This window comes from Nelumbo nucifera, chromosome 1 (assembly GCF_055504915.1).
Source record: "Nelumbo nucifera cultivar China Antique chromosome 1, China Antique-T2T, whole genome shotgun sequence".
NCBI classification, from domain to species: Eukaryota; Viridiplantae; Streptophyta; class Magnoliopsida; order Proteales; family Nelumbonaceae; genus Nelumbo; species Nelumbo nucifera.
In genome coordinates this window covers 195,542,704-195,564,467 of record NC_142649.1, presented here as the reverse complement: position 1 = coordinate 195,564,467, position 21,764 = coordinate 195,542,704, and the positions used below count along the sequence as shown (strand labels likewise).

Genomic DNA, 21,764 nt, shown 5'->3' with positions numbered 1-21,764 from the left:
AGAAATCTCGGATCTACTTTCATTACTAGTTTGCCACCATCACCGCCGCTACAACCTACAAGTGACCTCCTCCTCCTCTTCTTTCTTCTTCTTCTTCTTCTTCTTCTTCTTCTTCTTCTTCTTCTAAACTCTTTCAACTGACAACTTCTCAAATCTCTCTCATTCTCAAACAATCAAACCTTATTTCTCTTAGATTTATATGCATCTTATCCTAATATTCCAATCTAATGGGTAAGATGACATATCACTTGTTAAAATTTTTAAATCGTTTGAAACATTTGACCCAAATGATCAAACCGCTGACCTAGAAACCGATGGCCAGAACGTTTTGATTTCCGATAGGAATGGCAATGGGGCAGGGATTACATTCCCCATCCCCAACTCTGATTTCCAAATCATCCCCCATCCCCGTCCCCGATCCCCATCGGGGAAAGAAATGCTCCTCCATCCCCGATCCCGATGGGAATGGGTTCCCTATCGGAGACCCAAATCCCCGATTGTTTTTAACATCCTGTGTCCTCCGTCATCCCTCCCTCCCACGCGCCTTCTCTTTGGAAACAAAAACCAAACAAAGCCTGTTCGCTTTCAAGCCTCCACCACTCCAGCCGACACTATAAATATTTGTAAGGAATTCCAAAATAGTTCTTTCTGCGTTGGGAGAAGCAGAGGGAGAGAGAATATGATGAAGGAGGGTTCAAATCGTATTCGGAAAATGCCTCGCCCACTTTGCGTTGGAACCCATAGAGCTTGAAATGAAGGAGGAATTTTCCAAAGAGAAAAGTGTAATAGAATTATCCCATTCCATGAAGCAAAAGATAACCCATGAGATTTTGCGCTGCGGCGTTGCTTCACCTGAGATCTAGAAGACTGGAACTGGAAGTACCGCGAAGAAGAAGAATAGGGTTTTACTGTTTCGGTTTCAGCCACCATCGCTAAAGTTCTTTTCTCTGTTCTGTCATCAAGTTAATTATTTTAGGTCAATAGAAGTGTAAAACAATAGAAGAGACTCTCAGAGTTATTAGCTAATTGCTATTTGTTAATTAAATAATATTATAATATAAATAATATATAATATATATAAATATTAATCGGGGTCGGGCGGGGTAGGGATTGTATTCCCCATCATCGTTTCGAAACCCGATCGGGGATTCAATTTTAGCCCCATCCCCGCCCCCACCCCGCTAAAGCACTCCCCATACCCGATCCCACTGGGTTGGGGAGCCCGGGTACCGGTCGGGGATGGGGAAATTACCATCCCTAGTTTCTAGGGCTGTTCATGGGTCGGTTTACTGATGTTTTTCCAACCGACCCGACCTGGTTGGGTTACCTGAAATTGAAATCGAAACCGACCCTATGTTAAGCAAAACCGACCTGATCGGTTTGAGTCGGTTTGGGTCGGTTTCGATTCTACTTAGTGGTGACTTAGTTGTTGTTCATTTCTGGCTCTACATTCCCAAAGGAAACTAGCATTTTTTTAATGTTTTGTGGCCCATCCATGGATCCAGTTGTGGAGGGAGCAGAGTTTGAGAGACAACTTACTTAAGTAGGTTGTAACTAGGATAGAGACAACTTAGTTAAGTAGGAACTAAGTAGGTTGTAACTACTAACTAGGAACTAACTACTAAGTCGATTTGGCTCAGGTCGGTTTTGGTTTTCACACATGAAAACCAAATCATCGGTTTATGATTTTTTATAACCCGAAACTGACCAGTACTGAAGAAAACCCGGCCGAGTCAGGTTGGGTCGGTCCGAATTGGTTGGTTTGGTCAGGTTGGGTCTTCTTATAAACAGCCTACTAGTTTTTGGGTCGATTTTTAAAACCTTGATGAAAAATGATAAGCAGACTATTATAAAAGTTCTAAATGAAAGATGTTTTGATAATCCTATGTTTGGAATCTGTTGGTGGATATGTACAATTTGAGCGTAAGATCTTTTAACTTTGTCTCTAGAGAGGCAAACAAGTTTGCCCACCTTCTAGCTGCCAAAGGAGCTTCTGGGTTGGAAGGAAGCTGGTCTTTGTTTTCATATATATAGTAAAATATTATATCATATATGTAAATACAAAAATATTACCTATATATATATATATTTGGGTCAGGCCAGGGGCTTGCTTGGCTCGAACCCGACCCACATTGTGTGTGGGTCTAATGCCGGTCTGAGATGGGCTGTGGTTAGCAGAAATATGGCTGCCCAGGCCCGAAAATTTGCAGGCCAGGCCAAGTCAGATCATAAATTATCATCCCTAATAGGAAACAGAGGAAAGGAAAGGCTATGAAATTTCTAAGTCTGTGTCTATTATTAGATGCTAAAAAAAAATTCTTGACATGGAAAATGGTAACATTTCCAACTTTTAGGTCCATAAACAAAACTCTCAAAAGAAAAAAAAAAAAAAAAAAAAAAAAAGATTGACCTTTCTCCAATCATGTTGAATCTTTTTAGCTTTTTCCCAGAAATTGCTCTCGATAATCAAACATTTGATAAGGGGAATCACCCTGGAATTTCTTTTCCTCAAGTTTCTCTCAATGTAAAATGGGTCAAAGAGAGGGTAGAAATAATGGCTGAAGTATTCATTATTTCAGTGGGGAAAAAAAAACTTTTGAACACGGCAACAACGACCTATCAGATACAAATGTTTACCGTTATCAAAACTAGAATATGTATCTGACTGACATAGTATAAATCGCGCTTATCAATATCTGAGTTCATCTCCCCTTAACATGGAGAAGGCATTAGGCATATTGCCTGCCCTGAACATGAAAAAATACTGGCCTTGGCTCCGTTTATGGTATATTTCAAGGTCACATGCCCTGGTGACTTTGGGAAATAAAACGATTTATTGACTTCCATTTCAGTTACGTAACGCTTCTTCATCCTCTTCTCTATCTCTTCTTCTCTTCTGTGCTCTCTTGATGATTACTACAGTCAGTCTTGGATTACAATCAACTTTAACTGAAATTACCGAAATCCCAAGACTGCTCCACAGCCGTTGGATTGCTCTCATCATGAATTTACTTTTTGTTTATTGAAAAGAGTGATGACCCATCAAAGGTAGGTGGGCCATGTGTGCTGCACCGTGATGTGAAATGATTAATATTCATTTATTGTTGAGGTTTTCTTCTTTAGAGTGGGTGTAAGGTATTTGGTTTAATGTGATTCATCAATCATATTCTCACATGGCAGCTTTTACAGCCTAAATTAGAATACAAGATATCTATGTAATGGGATGCTTAGAGTTAGAGCCAACATTTCCTTCTTTTCAAGTGTCCTTCGTAGTTGTAGTTGTACTAGACACCTTCTCTGGTGGTGACCGTTGATGAATCCCACCAAATGTGTCCCTCTCAACTCTCAACCCCACTCTCTCAATGACATTTGTCTCCTCTCACATTGGGTCATCATGTTATTCTACTTCATATACACCCTCCCAACAGAGATACCAATTTCCAAACCCATCTACTCACCAAAAATAACTTCAACAGCTATCCAAATAGAAGCTAGAAGCTTGAATCTCCCCCACTTAACCATGGGTGTCTAAAGATTTCAATTTTCTAGTATATTTTGCAAGCTGTTGGTGATGAGTGATCACCACAAGTCACAACACAAATGACAAGCCCTAGGAATTCATTCTAATGAGTCCCAAATCCCCACAAATCTGTGCTACACCCCCAACAAGCCCCCCTCATTAGCATATTCACAACCCACACCATCCCCAACAAACCCCACTTCAATGCCTTAAAAACACCTCCCCCAATCAATACCTCCCACATAAATCGCAATACAAGTACATGAAATCAAGGGCAGAGTCAAATCCCTCCAACCAATCCAACAACACTCTCTCATCTCATTCATTTACAATTACTTGTTTAGAAGAGTAGATAGATTTTGCCAAATAATATAGAGAAGAAAGCCATTAAGCAAAAACCTCAGAACTGAATAAAATAAAGCCCAATCTCATTTATTCACTACCCGGAGTACCATTTGACTGACTCTACTCGGACTCACATTCCCCTTTTTTTTTTTTTTTACAGTCGTTGCCTGCCATACCAATAGCATCCCCTCATTTCCTTGCCATTTCCTCTCTCTCTCTCTCTCTGAAGCACATTCACGAACACACAACACAGGACAACGCCATTACTAATACTAAATAAACATCAAGCTCTCTCTCTCTCTCTCTCTCTCGTATCGCTCCCATCAGATCTCTTCCATCTTTCTTTTAGAAACCCAAAACAGGGGGACAACAACAACCCTTCCAAGTAACCAGAAGATTCCCCATTCCCCAAAAATAAGTAGAGTAGAAGAGAGGAACAAAGCGAACCTTTCTCCCATTTCTCTGAAAGAATCCTTCTATGAACAAATTCAAGAAGGAGAAGAAGAAGAAGAATAAGCAAGGAGAAGAGCGGAGGGAAGAGAGAAAAACCCTATCGCTGGCCATAACTGCCTAACATTTCATTTTTCATTTTGAGAAAAGAAATAGAAGAAGGGTAGGGTTACACGCACCTGCGGTCTTTGCTCGGTCAATGTCGCAGCTGAAACCGATCTCTCATCTGGACAACATTCCGTCGACACCAGGGAAATTCAAGATGGACAAATCGCCTTACATTCATAGACTCCGTTGGCATTCTTCCCTCGCCAAGCTCACCTTCTGGTCATTTCTCTTCCTCGGTCTCATCCTTCTCTTCTTTTTCCGCTCTCCTCCCCCTTCTTCACCCTCCGATTCTTCTCGCCGATCTCTTAGTAACTCCAACTGGGGCGGCCCCGCTTGGGAGAAGCGCGTCAGATCCTCTGCCCGTGTCCGCGCGCGAAATGGTCTCTCTGTACTCGTCACCGGCGCCGCTGGTTTTGTTGGTACTCATGTATCTGCCGCATTGAAGCGACGAGGCGATGGTGTCCTTGGCGTTGACAATTTTAACGACTACTACGACCCCTCGCTCAAGCGAGCCCGCCAGGCCCTCCTTGAGCGCACCGGCGTCTTCGTTGTCGAGGGCGACATCAATGACTCGGCTCTTCTTCGGAAACTATTCGATGTTGTTGCGTTCACTCACGTCATGCATCTCGCTGCTCAGGCGGGCGTACGATATGCCATGCAGAACCCTGGCTCTTATGTTCACAGCAACATTGCCGGACTTGTAAATGTCCTCGAGGTCTGCAAATCGGCTAATCCACAGCCTGCAGTCGTCTGGGCGTCTTCCAGTTCTGTCTACGGCCTTAATTCCAAAGTACCCTTCTCGGAAGAAGACCGAACTGACCAGCCTGCCAGCCTTTATGCCGCCACCAAGAAGGCTGGTGAAGAGATCGCCCATACCTACAATCACATATATGGACTTTCCATTACTGGGCTGCGTTTTTTCACAGTCTATGGCCCTTGGGGTCGACCTGATATGGCGTATTTCTTCTTTACCAGAGATATACTCAAGGGAAAGCAAATTCAGATCTTCGAGGCCCCAAATCATGGTACGGTTGCGAGAGATTTTACTTATATTGATGACATTGTAAAAGGATGTTTAGCAGCACTGGATACTGCAGAAAAGAGCACGGGCCGTGGGGGAAAGAAGAAGGGGCCTGCACAGTTACGGGTATTCAATCTAGGGAACACATCGCCGGTGCCCGTCACCGAGCTTGTGAGCATTTTAGAGAGGTTGTTGAAGGTAAAGGCCAATCGATTGATGTTGAAGATGCCAAGGAATGGAGATGTGCAATTTACCCACGCCAATATAAGCTTGGCCCAGAGAGAGCTTGGATACAAGCCCACGACAGATCTGCAGACAGGGTTGAAGAAGTTTGTCAGGTGGTACCTCAGTTATTATTCAAGTTCTGGGAAGAAGAGCGCCAGCTGATTCCTCTTCATCACTGCACGGTAGAATCGTTTGAATTCTTCTTGATTTTGATTCTTACGATTTTTTCCCCTCTCATTCTTCGCCCATTTCTCTCTTTCTCATATATCTTAAGATTGCCATATAAGGAGGAAACCCATGTCCTTCAATAGAGAGAGGTTTTCGCGGTAATGATGGGAACTGTTTGCAGGGAATTCCTGATCTGTATCAAAAGAAAACCGGAAGCATCTCATTTTTTTCGCATATTGCTTCTTATGTTTCTTTCTCCTCTTTTCTAGGATTGTTGCTATTCGTAGCTTTGGCATTGTACAATCCAGCACTAAAAGATTCTGGGCATATGCTGATAGATGGACTACGTTTATCATCTAGTCGTTGATTTCAATAAAACAGCATTCGCTACTTCTGTTCTCAATTTTCTTCTTTTTTTCTCTTATTTCCAGTCATTAAACTAACTCTACTTGTATTGGTTAACCTAGACCAACAAAAAATGATGGCCATATTTAGCTTGCTAGCTATTGCACAGAAAAGGTTTATTAATGAGCCTCCTATCATCTGCTTTAATTTTCTGATAATGAACCTACTGTTTATATATTAATGATGTTGCATGACCCTGCAAATTCACCTTAGCGAATTACTAATCAATGTATTATATTATTTTGTTTAGCATGTCTTGATTGTAGCTGTGAGATTTATTATGCATTTCTAACAAGCTTGCTAGCTGCACCAACAATGATTTCAAACACAATTATGTTATACTGGTGCTCAATGTTTATTGACTGATAAGTTACCATCATTCATCCTCCTAACAAACCATTGATGGGGTTATTGTGATTCACAGGGTGGATTCATCTGCTTGTAGAAAGAGGTGACTAATTTAGTGATTGATTTTTTTTAATTTCAAAATTCTTATGTGTGTTTGTGTCTTTTCAAGTTTTAACAGTTTCTGTTACTAAGTGGTATCAGTTTGTTAGATCAGCAGCATGGTCTTCCCAATAGTAGCTGTATGGAGATTCAGCAGTCATTAATGTGTCTCTGTGAGGTAATGGTGGGCGTGGCACTTAGGTTTTTAGGCCCTAACTAAGTACGGGATTCTTTTTCGTCCATGGATTTAGGTGCATCTTTGGAGATATCATAAGAGTTAGGAAGCTCTTAGATAAGCAGCTTGTGGTTGTTGGTTCTGGTTGAAATCCTTGTTTCATATCAGACAATATGTCACTCCAGAATACATATTTTATTTGGTTCCTTCAGGTGCCACATTTTTTATGGCCCTTTGAGATAAAATTCTTACCACTGACCAAGTGACCATATTCTGATGTTCCTTACAAGTAGCTGTATTTTCTTTTCTGGGTCATCTCCGTCTATGTTGCAAGAATGTTAGAAAACATTGTAGAGATACCATGTTTGGCTGTTAGTGGTAATGTATACCAATAGAATTGTAACAGTTGTTACTTGGTGTGATGGTTGTATCTCTGGATGGACTATGGAGCATAGTTTTCAAGGCGACTAGGCGAGGCTAGGCAACCATGGGGGGCCCCAGGTGCCTAGGCGATGGAATCTATAAATATATTAATTTATAGATTTCTATGCTTCCTAAAGGACCTAATCAGCCAAAATAAAAAAAATAAAAAACAAAACTAATAAAAAATCAGCCATTTCAGATTTTCAAAATAAAGCATTTCAAACATATATCAGATTTTCAATTCAGCAATCAGCATACAATGATACAATCAAAATAAAACATTTCAAAAAAATAAAAAAACAAAACAATGGACTCAAGGACTCAAGGGGTGGACGACTGTTGGACACTTGGACAGTTGGACGCATGGCCTCATGGGGCGGAATGGAAGAAGAAGAAGAAGAAGAGTGGAGAGAGGACTGACTACTGAGAGGAGCATAGGGGTGGAGCCCCTGTTTTTTCGAAAAAAAAAAAAAAAAAAAGAAAAGGAGGTTTGGTGGAACCCCAGTTTTTTCAATTGAAGTTTGAAGAAGAAGTCACCTGCCGCTGCCGGAGGTGAGGTGCGATGGAGTTGGGCTGGGGCTCGAACTTGAACTGGTGTCCGGTTCTCCTCCCTCTCCAATCGAAAGAAAACCCTTTGACTGAATCTTTAATGTAACTTGTCTTAATACTAGATGATACGATGTAGCAGATTGTATTTTAAAACAATACAACAATCAATAAAATTTCAAAACAATTATTAAATAAAAAATGATTTTATTTTATATATATAAATAGGCACCCACCTAAGTCTCTGGGCGGGCGCCTGGTATGTAAAACCTGGGGCGTTTGGGCAAGGTGACCATGAAAAAGCGCCTAGTCGCCTAGGTGTCGCCTTGACAACTATGCTATGGAGGAGTCTGGAGTCTTGATGTCACACTAAAGTCTTGGTGGAGATATGCTTGTATGCTATGAAAGGACAAATCAACTTCATTTTCTGGAGTAGTAGCCATGGGGTAGTGGTGTTCAAGGGTACAAAATATAAGAATGGTCCAGCTTGAAGGAATTCTTAGGACTTATCTAATTAGTGTTTGAGAAGGGAGAAAAGGAAAATGATCTTGTGATTTTTGAAAAGATGAAGGTGAAGGAGCTTGGTCAAAGCTGATTGTTACACTGGGCAATCCAGGTGTGCAGTGATTTATTATTTGGTTAGTAGAAACAAATGGGGAAAGCCTTTATTGGAAGGTCAGACATCAGAATTTTATCTTTCCAACTTTAGGCTTCTTTCTGAAGTATGATAAACTTCAATATGGTTCTATAGTGTGAAGATGGTTGATGGGATCTCTGGGAATAAGCAAGAAAGAGTTGATCATACTTCTGTGCATGTTTGTGAGTGAAGAAACTTAGAAACTCACTGGTCAAGGCATCTGCATAGACATAATTTGAACTAAGCAACTCTTCTCGTTTTCAGATTAGTGCTGGGACTACACGTTTATGTTTAAAGCCAGGGTGGTGGCAAGAACAGACTTCCAAATATAAATATGCATTCACAGATTAGCCAGGTCTTAAGGAAACAAATTACCCGTCTCCAGGAAACAAAAAGAAATTGTGTTCATATGCTTGATATAGAGCATATAGACCTTGTTGTAGAAGATTCTCTTCTAGCACAAATTACCAGTTCCCAACATGATGTTGTTAAGAGTGTTGAGAAAACAAAAGAAATTATTTTAGTCTGCTTGATATTAGTACAAAAACCTTGTTCCAGAAATTATTTTCATATGAGAATTGAGTCTTTATTTTTTTCTAAATATGTAACACAAGTAGGAAAATATCTTTAAGGATTGACCAAGCTTCTCTTATATAAATTAAGTGTTTGTAAGGCTATCAGAAGGAAAGAGTGGTTGAATCTTTTTTATTTTGCTTTTAAGTTGTAATATAACTAGGAAAGTGTCTTTAAGGACTGATCTACCCTCTCTTCTATAAATTAGTATTTGTAAGGTTATCAGAATGGAGTGGTTGATTTATGAAATAAATATTTAATCTCATATTTAAGAATTGATGTACTTGGATTCATTTGTTTATTTATTTATTTATCCTTCTTTCTTTTTCTTGTTACTTTCTGTCTCTTGCATCCAGATCTAATTTCTCTTTGGTTTTTTCTTGAATCTTAAAATGTTTTTTATTTGATTTTGATTAGTTCATGGTTCTTTTCCTGACTCCTTATATTTTCTGGATTTTCTTGTATATCTTGCTATTTTCTCGAATCTCCTTGTATCTGTCTTGGTTTCTTGAAAGTTCTTGTTAGAAAATACATCTATTGAAATTCTTGCTTGCCGAAATTTATTTTACTATCTTGCCCCTTCATTCTTCCTAGGATAATCACCTCACCCTAGGTCGGTCCATAGCTATCATCTGATGCTCATCCAACACCTAAAAGTAGCTATACATAGTCTATATGAAAGCTACATTATAATTGACACTCAAGGTTCTCTATTAATTCATTCCGATTTACCTAAAGCCCCAAATCACCCCCAAGGCAATATATTAACGTACCTTGATATCAAATTGTTGACCACAATTGTATCAGGCCCACGGTGTTACTTGATTTTTATGAAGTTTTTTGTGTTCTCTTATTTAGTATTCGGTGTTCAATGGGAACATCTGTGTGGAACAGTTGTTAGTAATCTTATGTGAGGCCAGGATTGCTTGAGTAGGATTGATTTTGCATTCCTAAGGTGTTGGGATGGAATGAGGATGTTTTCTGGAATTCAGTGTTACAAAACTGGCAGTGGATTTGGGTCTTTAACTGGATATCATCATTATTCCCTTACCTCTTCCCCGTGAAGAATTTGAGGGCCCGATTGCATTTTGCTGCTAATTTAAGCATGGACTATGGAGATTAATATTGACTCACCTACAAATTGATGCATTTTACGCAAAAAAAAAGGTACAAATTGATGCAGAAGTTCTCTGTTTCATTTGGAACACTACTGTTACTTGCAAAGCAATTTGGAATTTGGATAGGATCTCCTTCTACTTGCTCTTGTTTCTGCTTCCAGTGCGTCAAAAGAACCATCAATTACTGGGGTATATAATATAATTATCAAAATGAAAATACAAGCTTGTGCAAGATTATGCGGGTCAGATAGATATCCATTTCATTTGCCCCTATTCTATGCGCTTATGTGGGTAATGATTTCTTGTTTGTCATTCACTCATTCCCTTCAGCAAACCTTGTTCCATCATCAGAAGAAATCCAATCCACATCAATGGATGGGTTGGGTTGGGTAAGGGTTGAATACCAACCCACCCATATTTACTCACCATCAATCCTTGTTAAAAGGTAATAAACCCATTTTAACTCTGACCCACCTACCTTCACATATAAATATAAAAATGGATCAGGAATAATTATTTTTATTAATGATGAAATATAAAAAAAAATACAACTGATGTCAACTGGTATCATAAAAATACAAATGATAATAAAATACAAAAACGGGTTTAGCCATCATACCCGGAAAAAACTAATAATCAATCAAAAGTGGTAATCAATCATGTGGTATTCGTTAAAATTCATGGAGGGTTTTATTTGTCAAATCTCTTTCATTATTATATCTTTAAGATTTACCCTAAATAATTAATATCTAACCCATGACCACATTGATGGTTGAATTTGCCAGATTTCCAAATTATTGGCTGAGTAATCAAATTTTAAAACGAGCAGTTCAGTAGTAAAAATAAAATAGACCTTGAATGCAATTCAAGTGATGGATTGACTGGTCTGATTGACTAAATTGCGATGAATTCAAAACACTAAATGTTTTAAAAATCAATTGAAATTATATTGCGCTTTAATTGTGCGACAGATCAACAATTACTACATCCAGTAAAACACAAAGCGACAAGTTTAAGAAGCTCCATTGGAGGAATAGAATGATGCCATTGCTTCCTAATAGCTACATACCAAGATAATAACATAAGTCTACTACCCTTTCTGCTAGCATTACTTTTACAATTTAGAGTGGCTGAATTAATTCGCATGAGTGCCCCGCACGTGTCCCATAGCACATGCTGATTGTGATCATGAACATCTCCCATTATGGGAGGTGTTTCAGTTCACACTGAGATATGCATGTAGAGCACCAATCAAATTCAATTAGGGTTGAGTAAATGAATAGATTCTACTAAGATTAAATCAGCTTTAAATTGACCCTATCAAATCTGTTACCAGAATTCTTGGAACCGACCCCACCAAGGTCAACTTTTAGGTCTAGAGGTATATCCTATTTGAACCAACTCTAAGAACTCGATTGACATTTGGTGTAATCGACCTTGGGCCAAATTTGTTTTGAAATAAATCTCAAAAATATTTTAAAGATGTAAAGATTAGATTCTATTTTTAAGGGGGGGCACTCTGATGTTTAAATTAGCAAGATGATAGTTGTTTTCAAGAAAGCAAAAGAGCTAGAGAATTTTGAGAGTTTAATCGTGTATACTTTGTAAGGTTGAAGGAGAGGCCCTTATATAGGTGAGCTGTCGTGAGCCTCATGAAACGCGTTCAAGATCTCCGGCCCGTCTAGTTTGGAGGTGGTTTCATGCATGGAGGTGGATTCCGCGTAAGCGGGTAATGTTTATCCAATCCTGTCCGAAGCGAGCGAGGAGATAATCGGCTCTTCCGACGTGGCGTCGTGATCCTGGGGAATTCGGAGGCAACAGCCCGCTTATGGGGGAGGTCACCCAGCACATCAGGCAGGTCACTAATTGGAGTTGGGTCAGATTGGTGGAAGCAGGTCACCTCGTACGCCAACCTGAGATCTTGCCTGATTGTTCGCAGTTTGGCCTACTAGAGTGGTGTCGAGGTCGTCGATGCGGTTGAGAAGTGTCCGAAGTGCTCTTGGGGTTTGCTTACGTGGTGTCGAGATGTCACTATACTATTCTGCAATGCCACATGTCGCGATATCATTGGAGGATCAAATTACCCCTCATTAATTGCCCCCCACTCCCGAGTCCGGTGAGGGAGTAGTCTTAACTCGAGGTGATTTGGCCCGAGTTTCGTCCTCAATCGTGGTCCGACCAATGGCTCGAGATCGGGTTGGTTTGATTGGTCCAGCCTAGGCACAAGGTAGCGTACCAAGGACGCATGGACACCACGCAACCATTAGGTTGCGTGGACATAAAAAATGCTCTAAACTGATTTTGCCTCGGAATACAAAACATCACATCGCTGCAAACCATTTGATCCAACTGATCTCAACCATCCATATTCCAGTTCAACTATCTATAAATAGGACCCTCGGGGGCCCATTTCACTCGTTCCTAAACTTGGTGTTCTAGTGCATAGTGAGATCACGAAGCTCGGCGTTGTCGTAGTCATTGGTGTAGTCGGCGAGGTTGATTTATTCATTCTAGGCGAGTCATCTTCCCTTGATCCATTTTTTGCTTTTATCATGTCATGTGTCAAGTCCGAGGAGAGGGGTCCGTCCTACCAGGCCGAGGAGGGGTCCTCAGCTCAAGAACGGTGAGGTTCCAATAAGGGATCCTCATCCTCCCATCATCAAACTAAAAGTAAATCTAAGTTCAGGCCCACCGAAATGGCTATCGAGGACATTTACGAGCTTGTAGACCGGTATAGGATGCCAGACCAGTTTGGATATTCCCTTCCCCTTGGGCAGTTCCCGTGGGAGCATGATGGTGACGAGGTCGCCATATTCGAGGAGGCCTTGAAAGCGGGTCTACAATTCCCCCTTCACCCACTTATTCCTGAGGTGTTGAACTACTACAATATTATCCTAGATTAGCTTCATCCCAACTCTATTAGGATCCTGATCAACACCATCTCCTTTTATCACCATGTTGGCTTCCCCATATCTCAAGACCTTCACTAACATTTTCCACATAAAGAAGAATCCCTCCAGTACTCTTGGGATGTATAGATGCTACCTGTCCTATCAGCCTTGGTGTAAGTTGCTACATGGCTTCCCTTCCAAGGTACCAAACTAGAAGATGAGGTAATTCTTTCTTGACCGAAATGGTGGATGGCCATTCTCAATGGCCTGGAGAATGGGGACTAGGGACTCCGGGGAGGATACACTGAGTGGATGCAAATAGGGGTGCTTAACTGAACCGTGGGGTAAATTTTTGGACCTAACCGGTATGTTCAGTTTTTACATTTAACTTAACCGAAACCGAACCAATGCAATCGGTTAACCAGTCGATCGGTTAACCGGTGGATCAGTTAATCGCAGTTCAGTTTTTTGGTTTTTTTATGCCCTTAAAATTAAAAAAAAAAAGGAAAAACAGTCGAAGAAAACTGGGATGCCACTTCGCCGGTGTCGTTGAGATGCAGTAGAGCCTCTAACCCGCAGCCAAGCCTCTGGTGTCAACGAAGAGGCGAGAGAGAGAGAGAGAGAGAAGCAAGAGAGAGAGAGAGAGCTCAGAGAGGCGAGACTTGAGAGAGAGCTCAGAGAGAGACTGAGAGAGAGGGAGTATGAGGGAGTGAGAGTTAGAGAGAGAGAGAGTTCAGAGAGGCAAGACTCGAGAGAGAGAGCTCAGAGAGAGACTGAGAGAGAGAGAGAGAGAGGGAGTATGAGGGAGTGAGAGTCCGAGAGAGAGAGAGAGAGGGGGAAAGAATGGGTTGAGGGAAATAGGGAATAGGGATCCTATGCGTATGTGACGGGTGTTAGAGTCAGATGACTCAGACTGTCAGATAGGTTGTTTGCCAATCTGGCAATCTGAAAGTCTTAAACTATCAATAGTCAGTTCGGCAGTTTAAAACTTTAAATGTGTTTATTAGATTTAGAAAATATATATAATATTATATAAAAATATATTACTATATATATATCGGTCGGTTCGGTTAACTGCCAATTTTTTTAAATGATTAACTAAAACCAAACCAATCGGTTTGGTTAACCGATTTTTCAGTTTGGTTTCGGTCAGTTCAGTTTTTCGGTGTTTTTTTTGCTCACCCCTAGATGAAAATCATGGTGCAGCTCTCAGTGAATAGGAGGTTGGAGCTAAGTGAATTCTTGGTCAAGGAGAAGTTGGTCTAGGCTGGGTTGAGTCCTCCGAGTAGGTCTTCATTTCAAGTTCTAGCATACTTCTTTCACTCTTTGGTCTTGACTGATCTTTGAACTTCTCGTGTAGGAAACATGTCGAGCGTACCAACTTCCAGGTTGTTCCTGGCTATGAGGAGGAAGAAGAGGAAGGTGACTCCCCAAGAAGTTCCTCAGGTCGTAACTTCCAAGCCCATTGGACGGAGTACATCCGAAGTCGTGCCAATAGTTGACATCGTTGAGTAGTAACGGCCAAAGGGGACCTCACTCGAACCCAAGGATGCTCGAACTTCCGAGGAGCCCCTTCCACAGCTTGAGGCTGAGGCGACCACTACTTCAGGCACTGGGCCACTTCTTAGGAGAAACACACCATCATGGACTTCTAGATAGCCCTAGTAAAGAGTAAGGAGGCCATCTTTCCAAAGGAGGTTGTCGAGCTCCGTGAGTCGTGTCCTGGCGAAGTAGCTTATGCACTGCCTCCTAGTGGTATGTACCCCACCTCTTCCTTCATACTTAGCTAAATTTATCTTGTTGTTGATACATCGTTTTATTTAGGCAAACACCATGGCCCACACATTGTTGAGACAGACCAAGAGGGGAGCTGCTCGAGCCCAAGTTCTCGAGGAGGAGGTGACAGAGTACCAGTATCGCTTGGAACGAGCTAGCCATCATGTCCATGACCTGAAGGCTGAGATTGCCCAGGAGCAAAGTTATAGTGTCGACCTGGCAAACACCACCAAGAAGTTGACCAACGAGCTAGAAGCCAAAGGCCACGAGTTACAAGAGAAGGAGGTTGATCTTGCTAAGCTTCAAGGGAAACTCTTCGAAGACGTCCATGTTGTGGAGGTCCAAGCTGTCGAGGACTTCAAGACTTCGCCCAGCTTTCTGAAGGGGAGAAGGAGTTCGGGACAAACGCCTTCCATTAGGGCTTCAAGCTATGCTGGATGCTTGTGGCCACGATGTTCCACAACTTCGACTTAGCCAAGCTGAAGAGTTCGGCATGCACCGACGAGATGAAGGACAGAGTTGATGAGGATCCTGACTTTGAGGAGGAAGACAAGGTCAGCGGGGGCATTGAGGGCAGCATAGATAGCGGAGCTGGTACTGGTAGCAAAGGAGCCGACGATGTGGGTGTTGAGGATCCCATGGACATTTGAACTTCTTTCCTCTTTTCTTGGACCACCCTGTATATATGTTATACATCGATCCTCCGAGCTCAGCGATCTCTCAAAAAGATCTACTTCTTTTACTTCTTTTCTTTTTTTTTGAGCTATGTATGATGTACTTTTACATTACTCAATGAAATTGACTTTTTTCATATACTCTACCCCTCTTTCTCGCCTTCTACTTTCTATCACTAGAAAATAGAAAACATGGTCTAAGGTTGTTAGGGTACATATAGCTTAGATCTTAAAGCGAATAGGCTTACGATCTCGGCTAAGTCAAAATGCTACCAATGTGTCGAGCTGCCAACATCTTTCAAGTCAGCATAGGGGGCCTTAGAGTTGAAAGCGGTTTGGCTTCCCCTTGTTTCCTTGACTAGGTTATCGTAGCAGGTGGTCAATACTTTTATTCTCACAGAAGGACGCAGCTCGAAACTTTCGAACTCCTCATAAGTAGTATCTTCTTAAGTTATCAATGTTCCACGCATGGGGTACCTGCCTCTCCTCCAATGTTTTAAGCTTATACGTGTCTTCGCCAATCACCTTGAGTACTGTGTAGGGGCCTTCCCAATTCGGACCAAGCTTTTCCACACCGGGCTCAAGTACCATAACCTTCCTGAGTACCAGGTCGCCAACTCTAAATTGGTGTCTCTTAACTTGGGTGTTGTAGTACCGAGCTACCCGTTGTTGGTATGCCGTAGTCCGAATGTAGGCTAAGTCACAGACCTCCTCTACTAAGTCAAGGTTAGTCCATAGTTCATCCTCGTTAACCTCCTCGTCGTACGCCTCAGACCACAAAGTCGGCAATTTGCTCTAGGTTGGGATGACAGCCTCCATCCTATACATTAGGTTGAAAGGAGTCCAGTCAATCACTATCTTGATAGTAGTTCAGTAGGTCCAGAGAACAATAGGCAACTCATCCACCCACAAACCCTTAGCTCGAGAAAGCCGAGCTTTTAGTTCATGGAGGATCGCCTTGTTCGTCACTTCAGACTGACCGTTTGCCTGGGGGTGGGCCACCAAGGTGAAGTTTTGTTGGATTCCCATCTCGACACACTAGTTCTAGAATTTGATGTCTTTGAACTGCTTCCCATTGTTCAATATCAACACCTTGGGGAGTCCAAATCTACAAATGATGTTCCTCCAAAAGAAATTCTGGACATTACAAGCTGTGATCGATACCAATGGCTCGGCTTCCACCCACTTTGTAAAATTGTCCACCGCAACCACCTAGAACCTCATCTACCCGGTTGCAAGTAGAAAGGGATTGAGAATATTTATCCCCCACTATGCGAATGGCCATGGGCTAGTGAGGTACCTTTGGTCGATGGTGGGCTGATGTGGTATGTTAGCGTGCCACTGACACTTGTTGCACTTCCGTACTAACTCCACTGTGTCTGCAGTCATTATAGGCCAGTAGTAGCCTTGTCTTGGAGCTTTTTGGGCTAGCACCCTGCCCCCCAAGTGTCTTCTGTAGAGACCTTCATGAATCTCACATACCGCCTGGTTTGCTTCTGTCAGTCGCATGCAATGCAAGTAGGGGAGTGTGAACGACTTACGATACAATTGTTCGCCAATGATAACATAGTGAGTTGATTGCCGCTCTACCCTCCGAGTTGCATTGTGTTTCGTTGGTAGGGTCTCGTGGCACAAATAGTCAACGAGCGGGTCAATCCAACTCGATTTTGCAGCCAAAATAGGAGTGACCTCTTCTGCCACCCTTTCTATGCTAGGTCATGGCAGGTCTTGAATGTAAACTGTTCTCTTTGTAATGTTTGTCGCACCGACCAACTTTGAGAGTGTGTCTGCCTCGAGACTTGTTGGATGTACCAAGAGTAGAAGTTGGGTAGGAGCTCTCTAACCATGGCCAAATAGGCCAGCATGGTGGGCTCCTAGGCCTCATACTACATGTTCACTTGGTTCATCACTAGTTATGAGTCGTTGCACGCGATGAGATGCTTCACGTCGACATCCTTTGCCAATGAATCAGCGCCTCGTACTCAGCTTTGTTGTTTGAGGCTCGGAACACGAATTGGAGAGTATACTCTAGTTTCACTTCTCTAGGTCGGTAAAGGATTAGTCTAGCTCCACTTCTACACTGGTTGGAAGAATCGTCCACATGGAGGATCTAGGGCTTCTCGTCCAAAAGTCGGGTCGGGTTTCACACTGGTAGTAGCCTTCGAGGTGGTTATAGGCTCCACAACTTCAGCGCTCGACATGTTGAATGTACACTCGGCGACGAAGTCTTCTAAGACTTGCGCCTTGATCGATAGGCACGACTCGAACTGGATGTCGTACTCATTAAGCTTGATTGCCCATTTTGTCAACCTTCTCGAGGCCTTGGGCTTCTGAAGAACTTGTCTCAGAGGTTAATCAGTTAGGACTACAATGGTGTGGGTTTGGAAGTAAGGGCATAGTTTGTGGGTTGCTAGCACTAGTGAGAAGGCCAGCTTCTTGATATTGGGATACCTAGTCTCAGTGGCATGCAAGACCTTGCTCACATAATAGACAGGTCGCTGCACTCTGTCCACTTTGCGTATTAGGACTAAGTTGACTACCTCGTCACTCGAAGAGAGGTAGAGTTTTAGCTCGTCTCCAGGTTCTAGCCTGGTCAACAAGGGTGGTGAATTTAGATACATTTTTATCTCATCAAACGTGAGCTGACACTCTTCGGTCCATTTGAAGTCTTGGTTCTTTTTTATGGCTTTGAAGAACGAAAGGCACCGCATAGCCGATTTAGACATAAACCGGTTTATGGCGGCTATCTGGCTTGTTATCCTTCGGACCTCTTTAATCGACCTTGGGGGTCTCATATTTAGGATGGCCTGGATTTTTTCCAAGTTGGATTCGATGCCACGTCGATTCACTATGTATCCCGATGTCACATCTACCAGGTGGTCTATCATAGGGAGTGGGAAGCTATACTTTGGGCAGGCTCTGTTGAGGTCGGTGTAGTCAGCGCACATGTGCCACTTGTCGTTGGCCTTCTTCACAAGCACAAGGTTTGCAATCTAGCTCAAGTATTGGACCTCTCTAACAAAGTCTACTACGAGGCGCTTCCCTACTTCCTCATCCACTATCCTCCACCACTCCTGAGCGAGGTTCCTTTTCCCTTACCTGACTGGTCTGACTAAAGGGTCAATGTTCGGCCTATGAGTTATGAAAAAGGGGTCTTTGCTAGGCATTTCTGTTGCCAACCAAGCAAAAACATCTAAATTATTAATTGAAAATCTTACTAGTTTAGAGAGTAGTGGTTTCGTGAGGCAAGCTCCAATCTGCACTGTCTTTATGGGGTTGGTATCTAAGACCAGCACCAAGACGGTGTCCTCCATGGGGCGAGCTCTTTCATCGTTGTTCTCTTGGGGCGGCTCCAAGTTGACGTTAGCGATCTGCTTTCCTTTGCCTTTGAGCGTGACCACATAGCACTTCCATGACTCAAGCTGATCTCCTTGCACCAATCCCACTCCATAGTCCATTGATAGCTATAATTATATAACCCTAGCAAGTGCACTAGTTATCAAGTAGTATAAAAATATCATTCCCACGAGGATTTAAAAAAATAAGTATTAGAACTATAGCCTTCCTGAATTATTTGGACAACTGAATTTCAGATCTAAGAACTACTGAAAATTAAGAATAAAATAAAAATAAGAGCAATTAATAACAAAACTTGTAACGATCTAATTAGAAGCGCTAGGACTAATGGTCCACCTAACCCATCCAATGGATATCAATTTATTAGATTAACCAAGATAATTTATTATTTTCCTAAGTGGAAGTTTTTCCAAATTTATTTAATATTCCCTTTCAGGATATATCAAATCTACCTCTATCAAGTAACTCTTCGATCTCTCGACTAGAGTTCTCGTGATAGAAATGCATTAAGTTCTATGAAAAACTTATATCATCAGATGAATCATGTATATATATCTCTATTGAAGGGATGAGAGATCCATCCTATGGATGCCCAAATCTTGCGGAATAAAGGGGCGAATTTCAAAAATTTTTCTCTCCCTTCAACTGGGAATCGCATTCCCTATTTAGAAAATCATATTTTCAAGGATCAATCTTGAACCACAAACTGAACTAGATCTAAACCGAAAAGAGTAGGAGAGGGTTATACCTGATATGGAGAAACAATATCTCCCAACGAAGGTGTTCACGCCCAAGGAAGGATCCAAAGACTGCTCCCACTGAAGATGGCGCAGTGCAGGATGGAGCAGAATCAGCAGTATTCTTCTCCAAGAATTTTGTCCTTCGCAAGAAACAGCAGGATGGCACGTGAGCATAGCTTCCTATCAATTCTTTCTCAAAGAACTGATGTCAAGATCGAATCTTGACTTCTCCCACCACTGGAGATCGAACTGGATGTCTGGCAGCTGCAGGATGGAGGCGGCTAGAAAGATCTTTGCAAAGATTGCAGAAATCTTTCTTCTGTGATTTCAGCTCTGAAGAGGATGTGAGTATATCTTCCCTAAAGGCTGCCGCCCCCTTCCTTACTTGTAACCCCAAAGGATCAGCTCCTAATCAAATTAGGAGTTGTTGATCCAAATCTTATTTGGATCAAAACATCTCTTTAGGTGATAAGGATAAACCCTTATCTTATCTACGGATTGGATCAACCTTCTCCTAATCTGATTAGGAGGTTTCCAAATCCAAATCACATTTAGATCTGGACTCTCTGAGTGGATAGGGTTCATTTAGATCTGGACTCTCTGAGTGGATAGGGTTAAGGCCCTATCCTTTCTGCTTGATCCATCTCTGAATTCGCCCATACTTGACTTATTAAATAAGTCCAGTTCGAAATGGGCTTTAGGCCCATTAAACTTATGTGCTCACTTAACCTTCCTAACTGCTACCCAATTGGGCTTCCTTGTATGGCGTGGGACCCAAGCATTGATCTACATATCAACCACATGGGTTCAGCCCAGCCTTTGTCACAAGGCCTGGCCGAATACACTGTTATGGACAGTGCACCCCCTGAAACCCATCAAATGGGCTCTATGGGCCCAACACTTACCCTAAGTGGTCCCTGGGCCAAGCCACCTTGTAACATCCAAGGACTGTGGGCAGACGCAAGATTAGCCCATCAGGTATTACCCTCAATGGTCTTACACTTAACCTCTCAGCCCATATTGATTAAACACTGCCTGACAAGAGAGGACCTCTCCCTCGGCTGCAAGGAACAATGTTGCACTCTCTACTTATATGGATCCCGGGAATTAAAACCTTTTTGCAAACATTTTAGAAACCATAATATATATACTTTCATATCTCATATAAAATATATTTTGCAAAACAAATCTCAACGTTTGAAATTGGCTGTCGGCAGTCTTGGTTTCCATCAGTGACAGTGCATCCCCGATCATTACCTTTGTCCGACGAAGGGGTTGATCCTGTCACTATGATCACCCACTCAGATGAATCCTCAGACTGTCCCAACACACACAGGTTTTGACCCCCGCTAAGGATCTCACTGATTGGTACATCAAAGACGGCCCAATCCGACACCTAGTGCAGTATCATAATCGAGTCTAGGGGCCGGGTGTAACTTTCCAGTTTTTCCCATTAATCTCTAAGGTCCAGGGCAATACTGAAAATCTGGTCCGATTCAAAGATTCAATTAATCCTACACTGTATGTGCCTAGGGTCTCACCTTGCCAGCTGAGACAGGCCACCCCAACCGACTTGATGGCACCACAGTGTCAGCCTTATCAGGATAGGTCTCCCCAGACCGACCCACTGGCTGTGAACATTCTAAACTAACACGAGTCTCATTAAGTGTCCAGTTTAAGGGTATTACACGGAAACATACCAAGGGAACATGAATCAAATATGCACTTTTATTCATTTACAATAAACTCATAAAGTACATTATGATTGAAGCTAAGGGCATACAAAACTGTCTAACATTTACCACTTGCACTTAGGTCCAATCAGGTACAAGCTGGAGTCTCATGCATTCCACGTGTTTCTCAAACACTTTCTATGATAGTGGCTTTGTCAATGAGTCTGCTACATTTTCTGCTGACGCTACCTTCTGAATCAGGACGTCCCCTCTACCAACAATCTTCTGCAGTACGTGATACTTCTTCTTGATGTGCTTCGACTTCGAGTGGGCTCGTGGCTCCTTAGCCTGAGCAATGGCTCCATTGTTGTCACACAACAACGGGATGGGTGATGTGCTGGACGGAACTACTCCCAACTCGTGAACGAACTTCTTCATCCACGGCCTCGGTCGTGGAGTCTGCAATGGACCCCTATTTGCTGCTTTTCCAGC

At 42.2% G+C, this 21,764-nt stretch overlaps 1 protein-coding gene across 1 annotated transcript; it reads left to right on the top strand.

Annotated features, from left to right (window-relative positions):
* The first annotated feature begins 3,789 nt into the window (after nucleotides 1-3,789).
* LOC104602248 (UDP-glucuronate 4-epimerase 3) lies at nucleotides 3,790-6,240 on the top strand. Its single transcript, XM_010265862.3, has one exon. The coding sequence runs from the start codon at nucleotides 4,515-4,517 to the stop codon at nucleotides 5,829-5,831; it is 1,317 nt and encodes a 438-aa protein (XP_010264164.1). The 5' UTR covers nucleotides 3,790-4,514; the 3' UTR covers nucleotides 5,832-6,240.
* The last annotated feature ends 15,524 nt before the right edge of the window (nucleotides 6,241-21,764 follow it).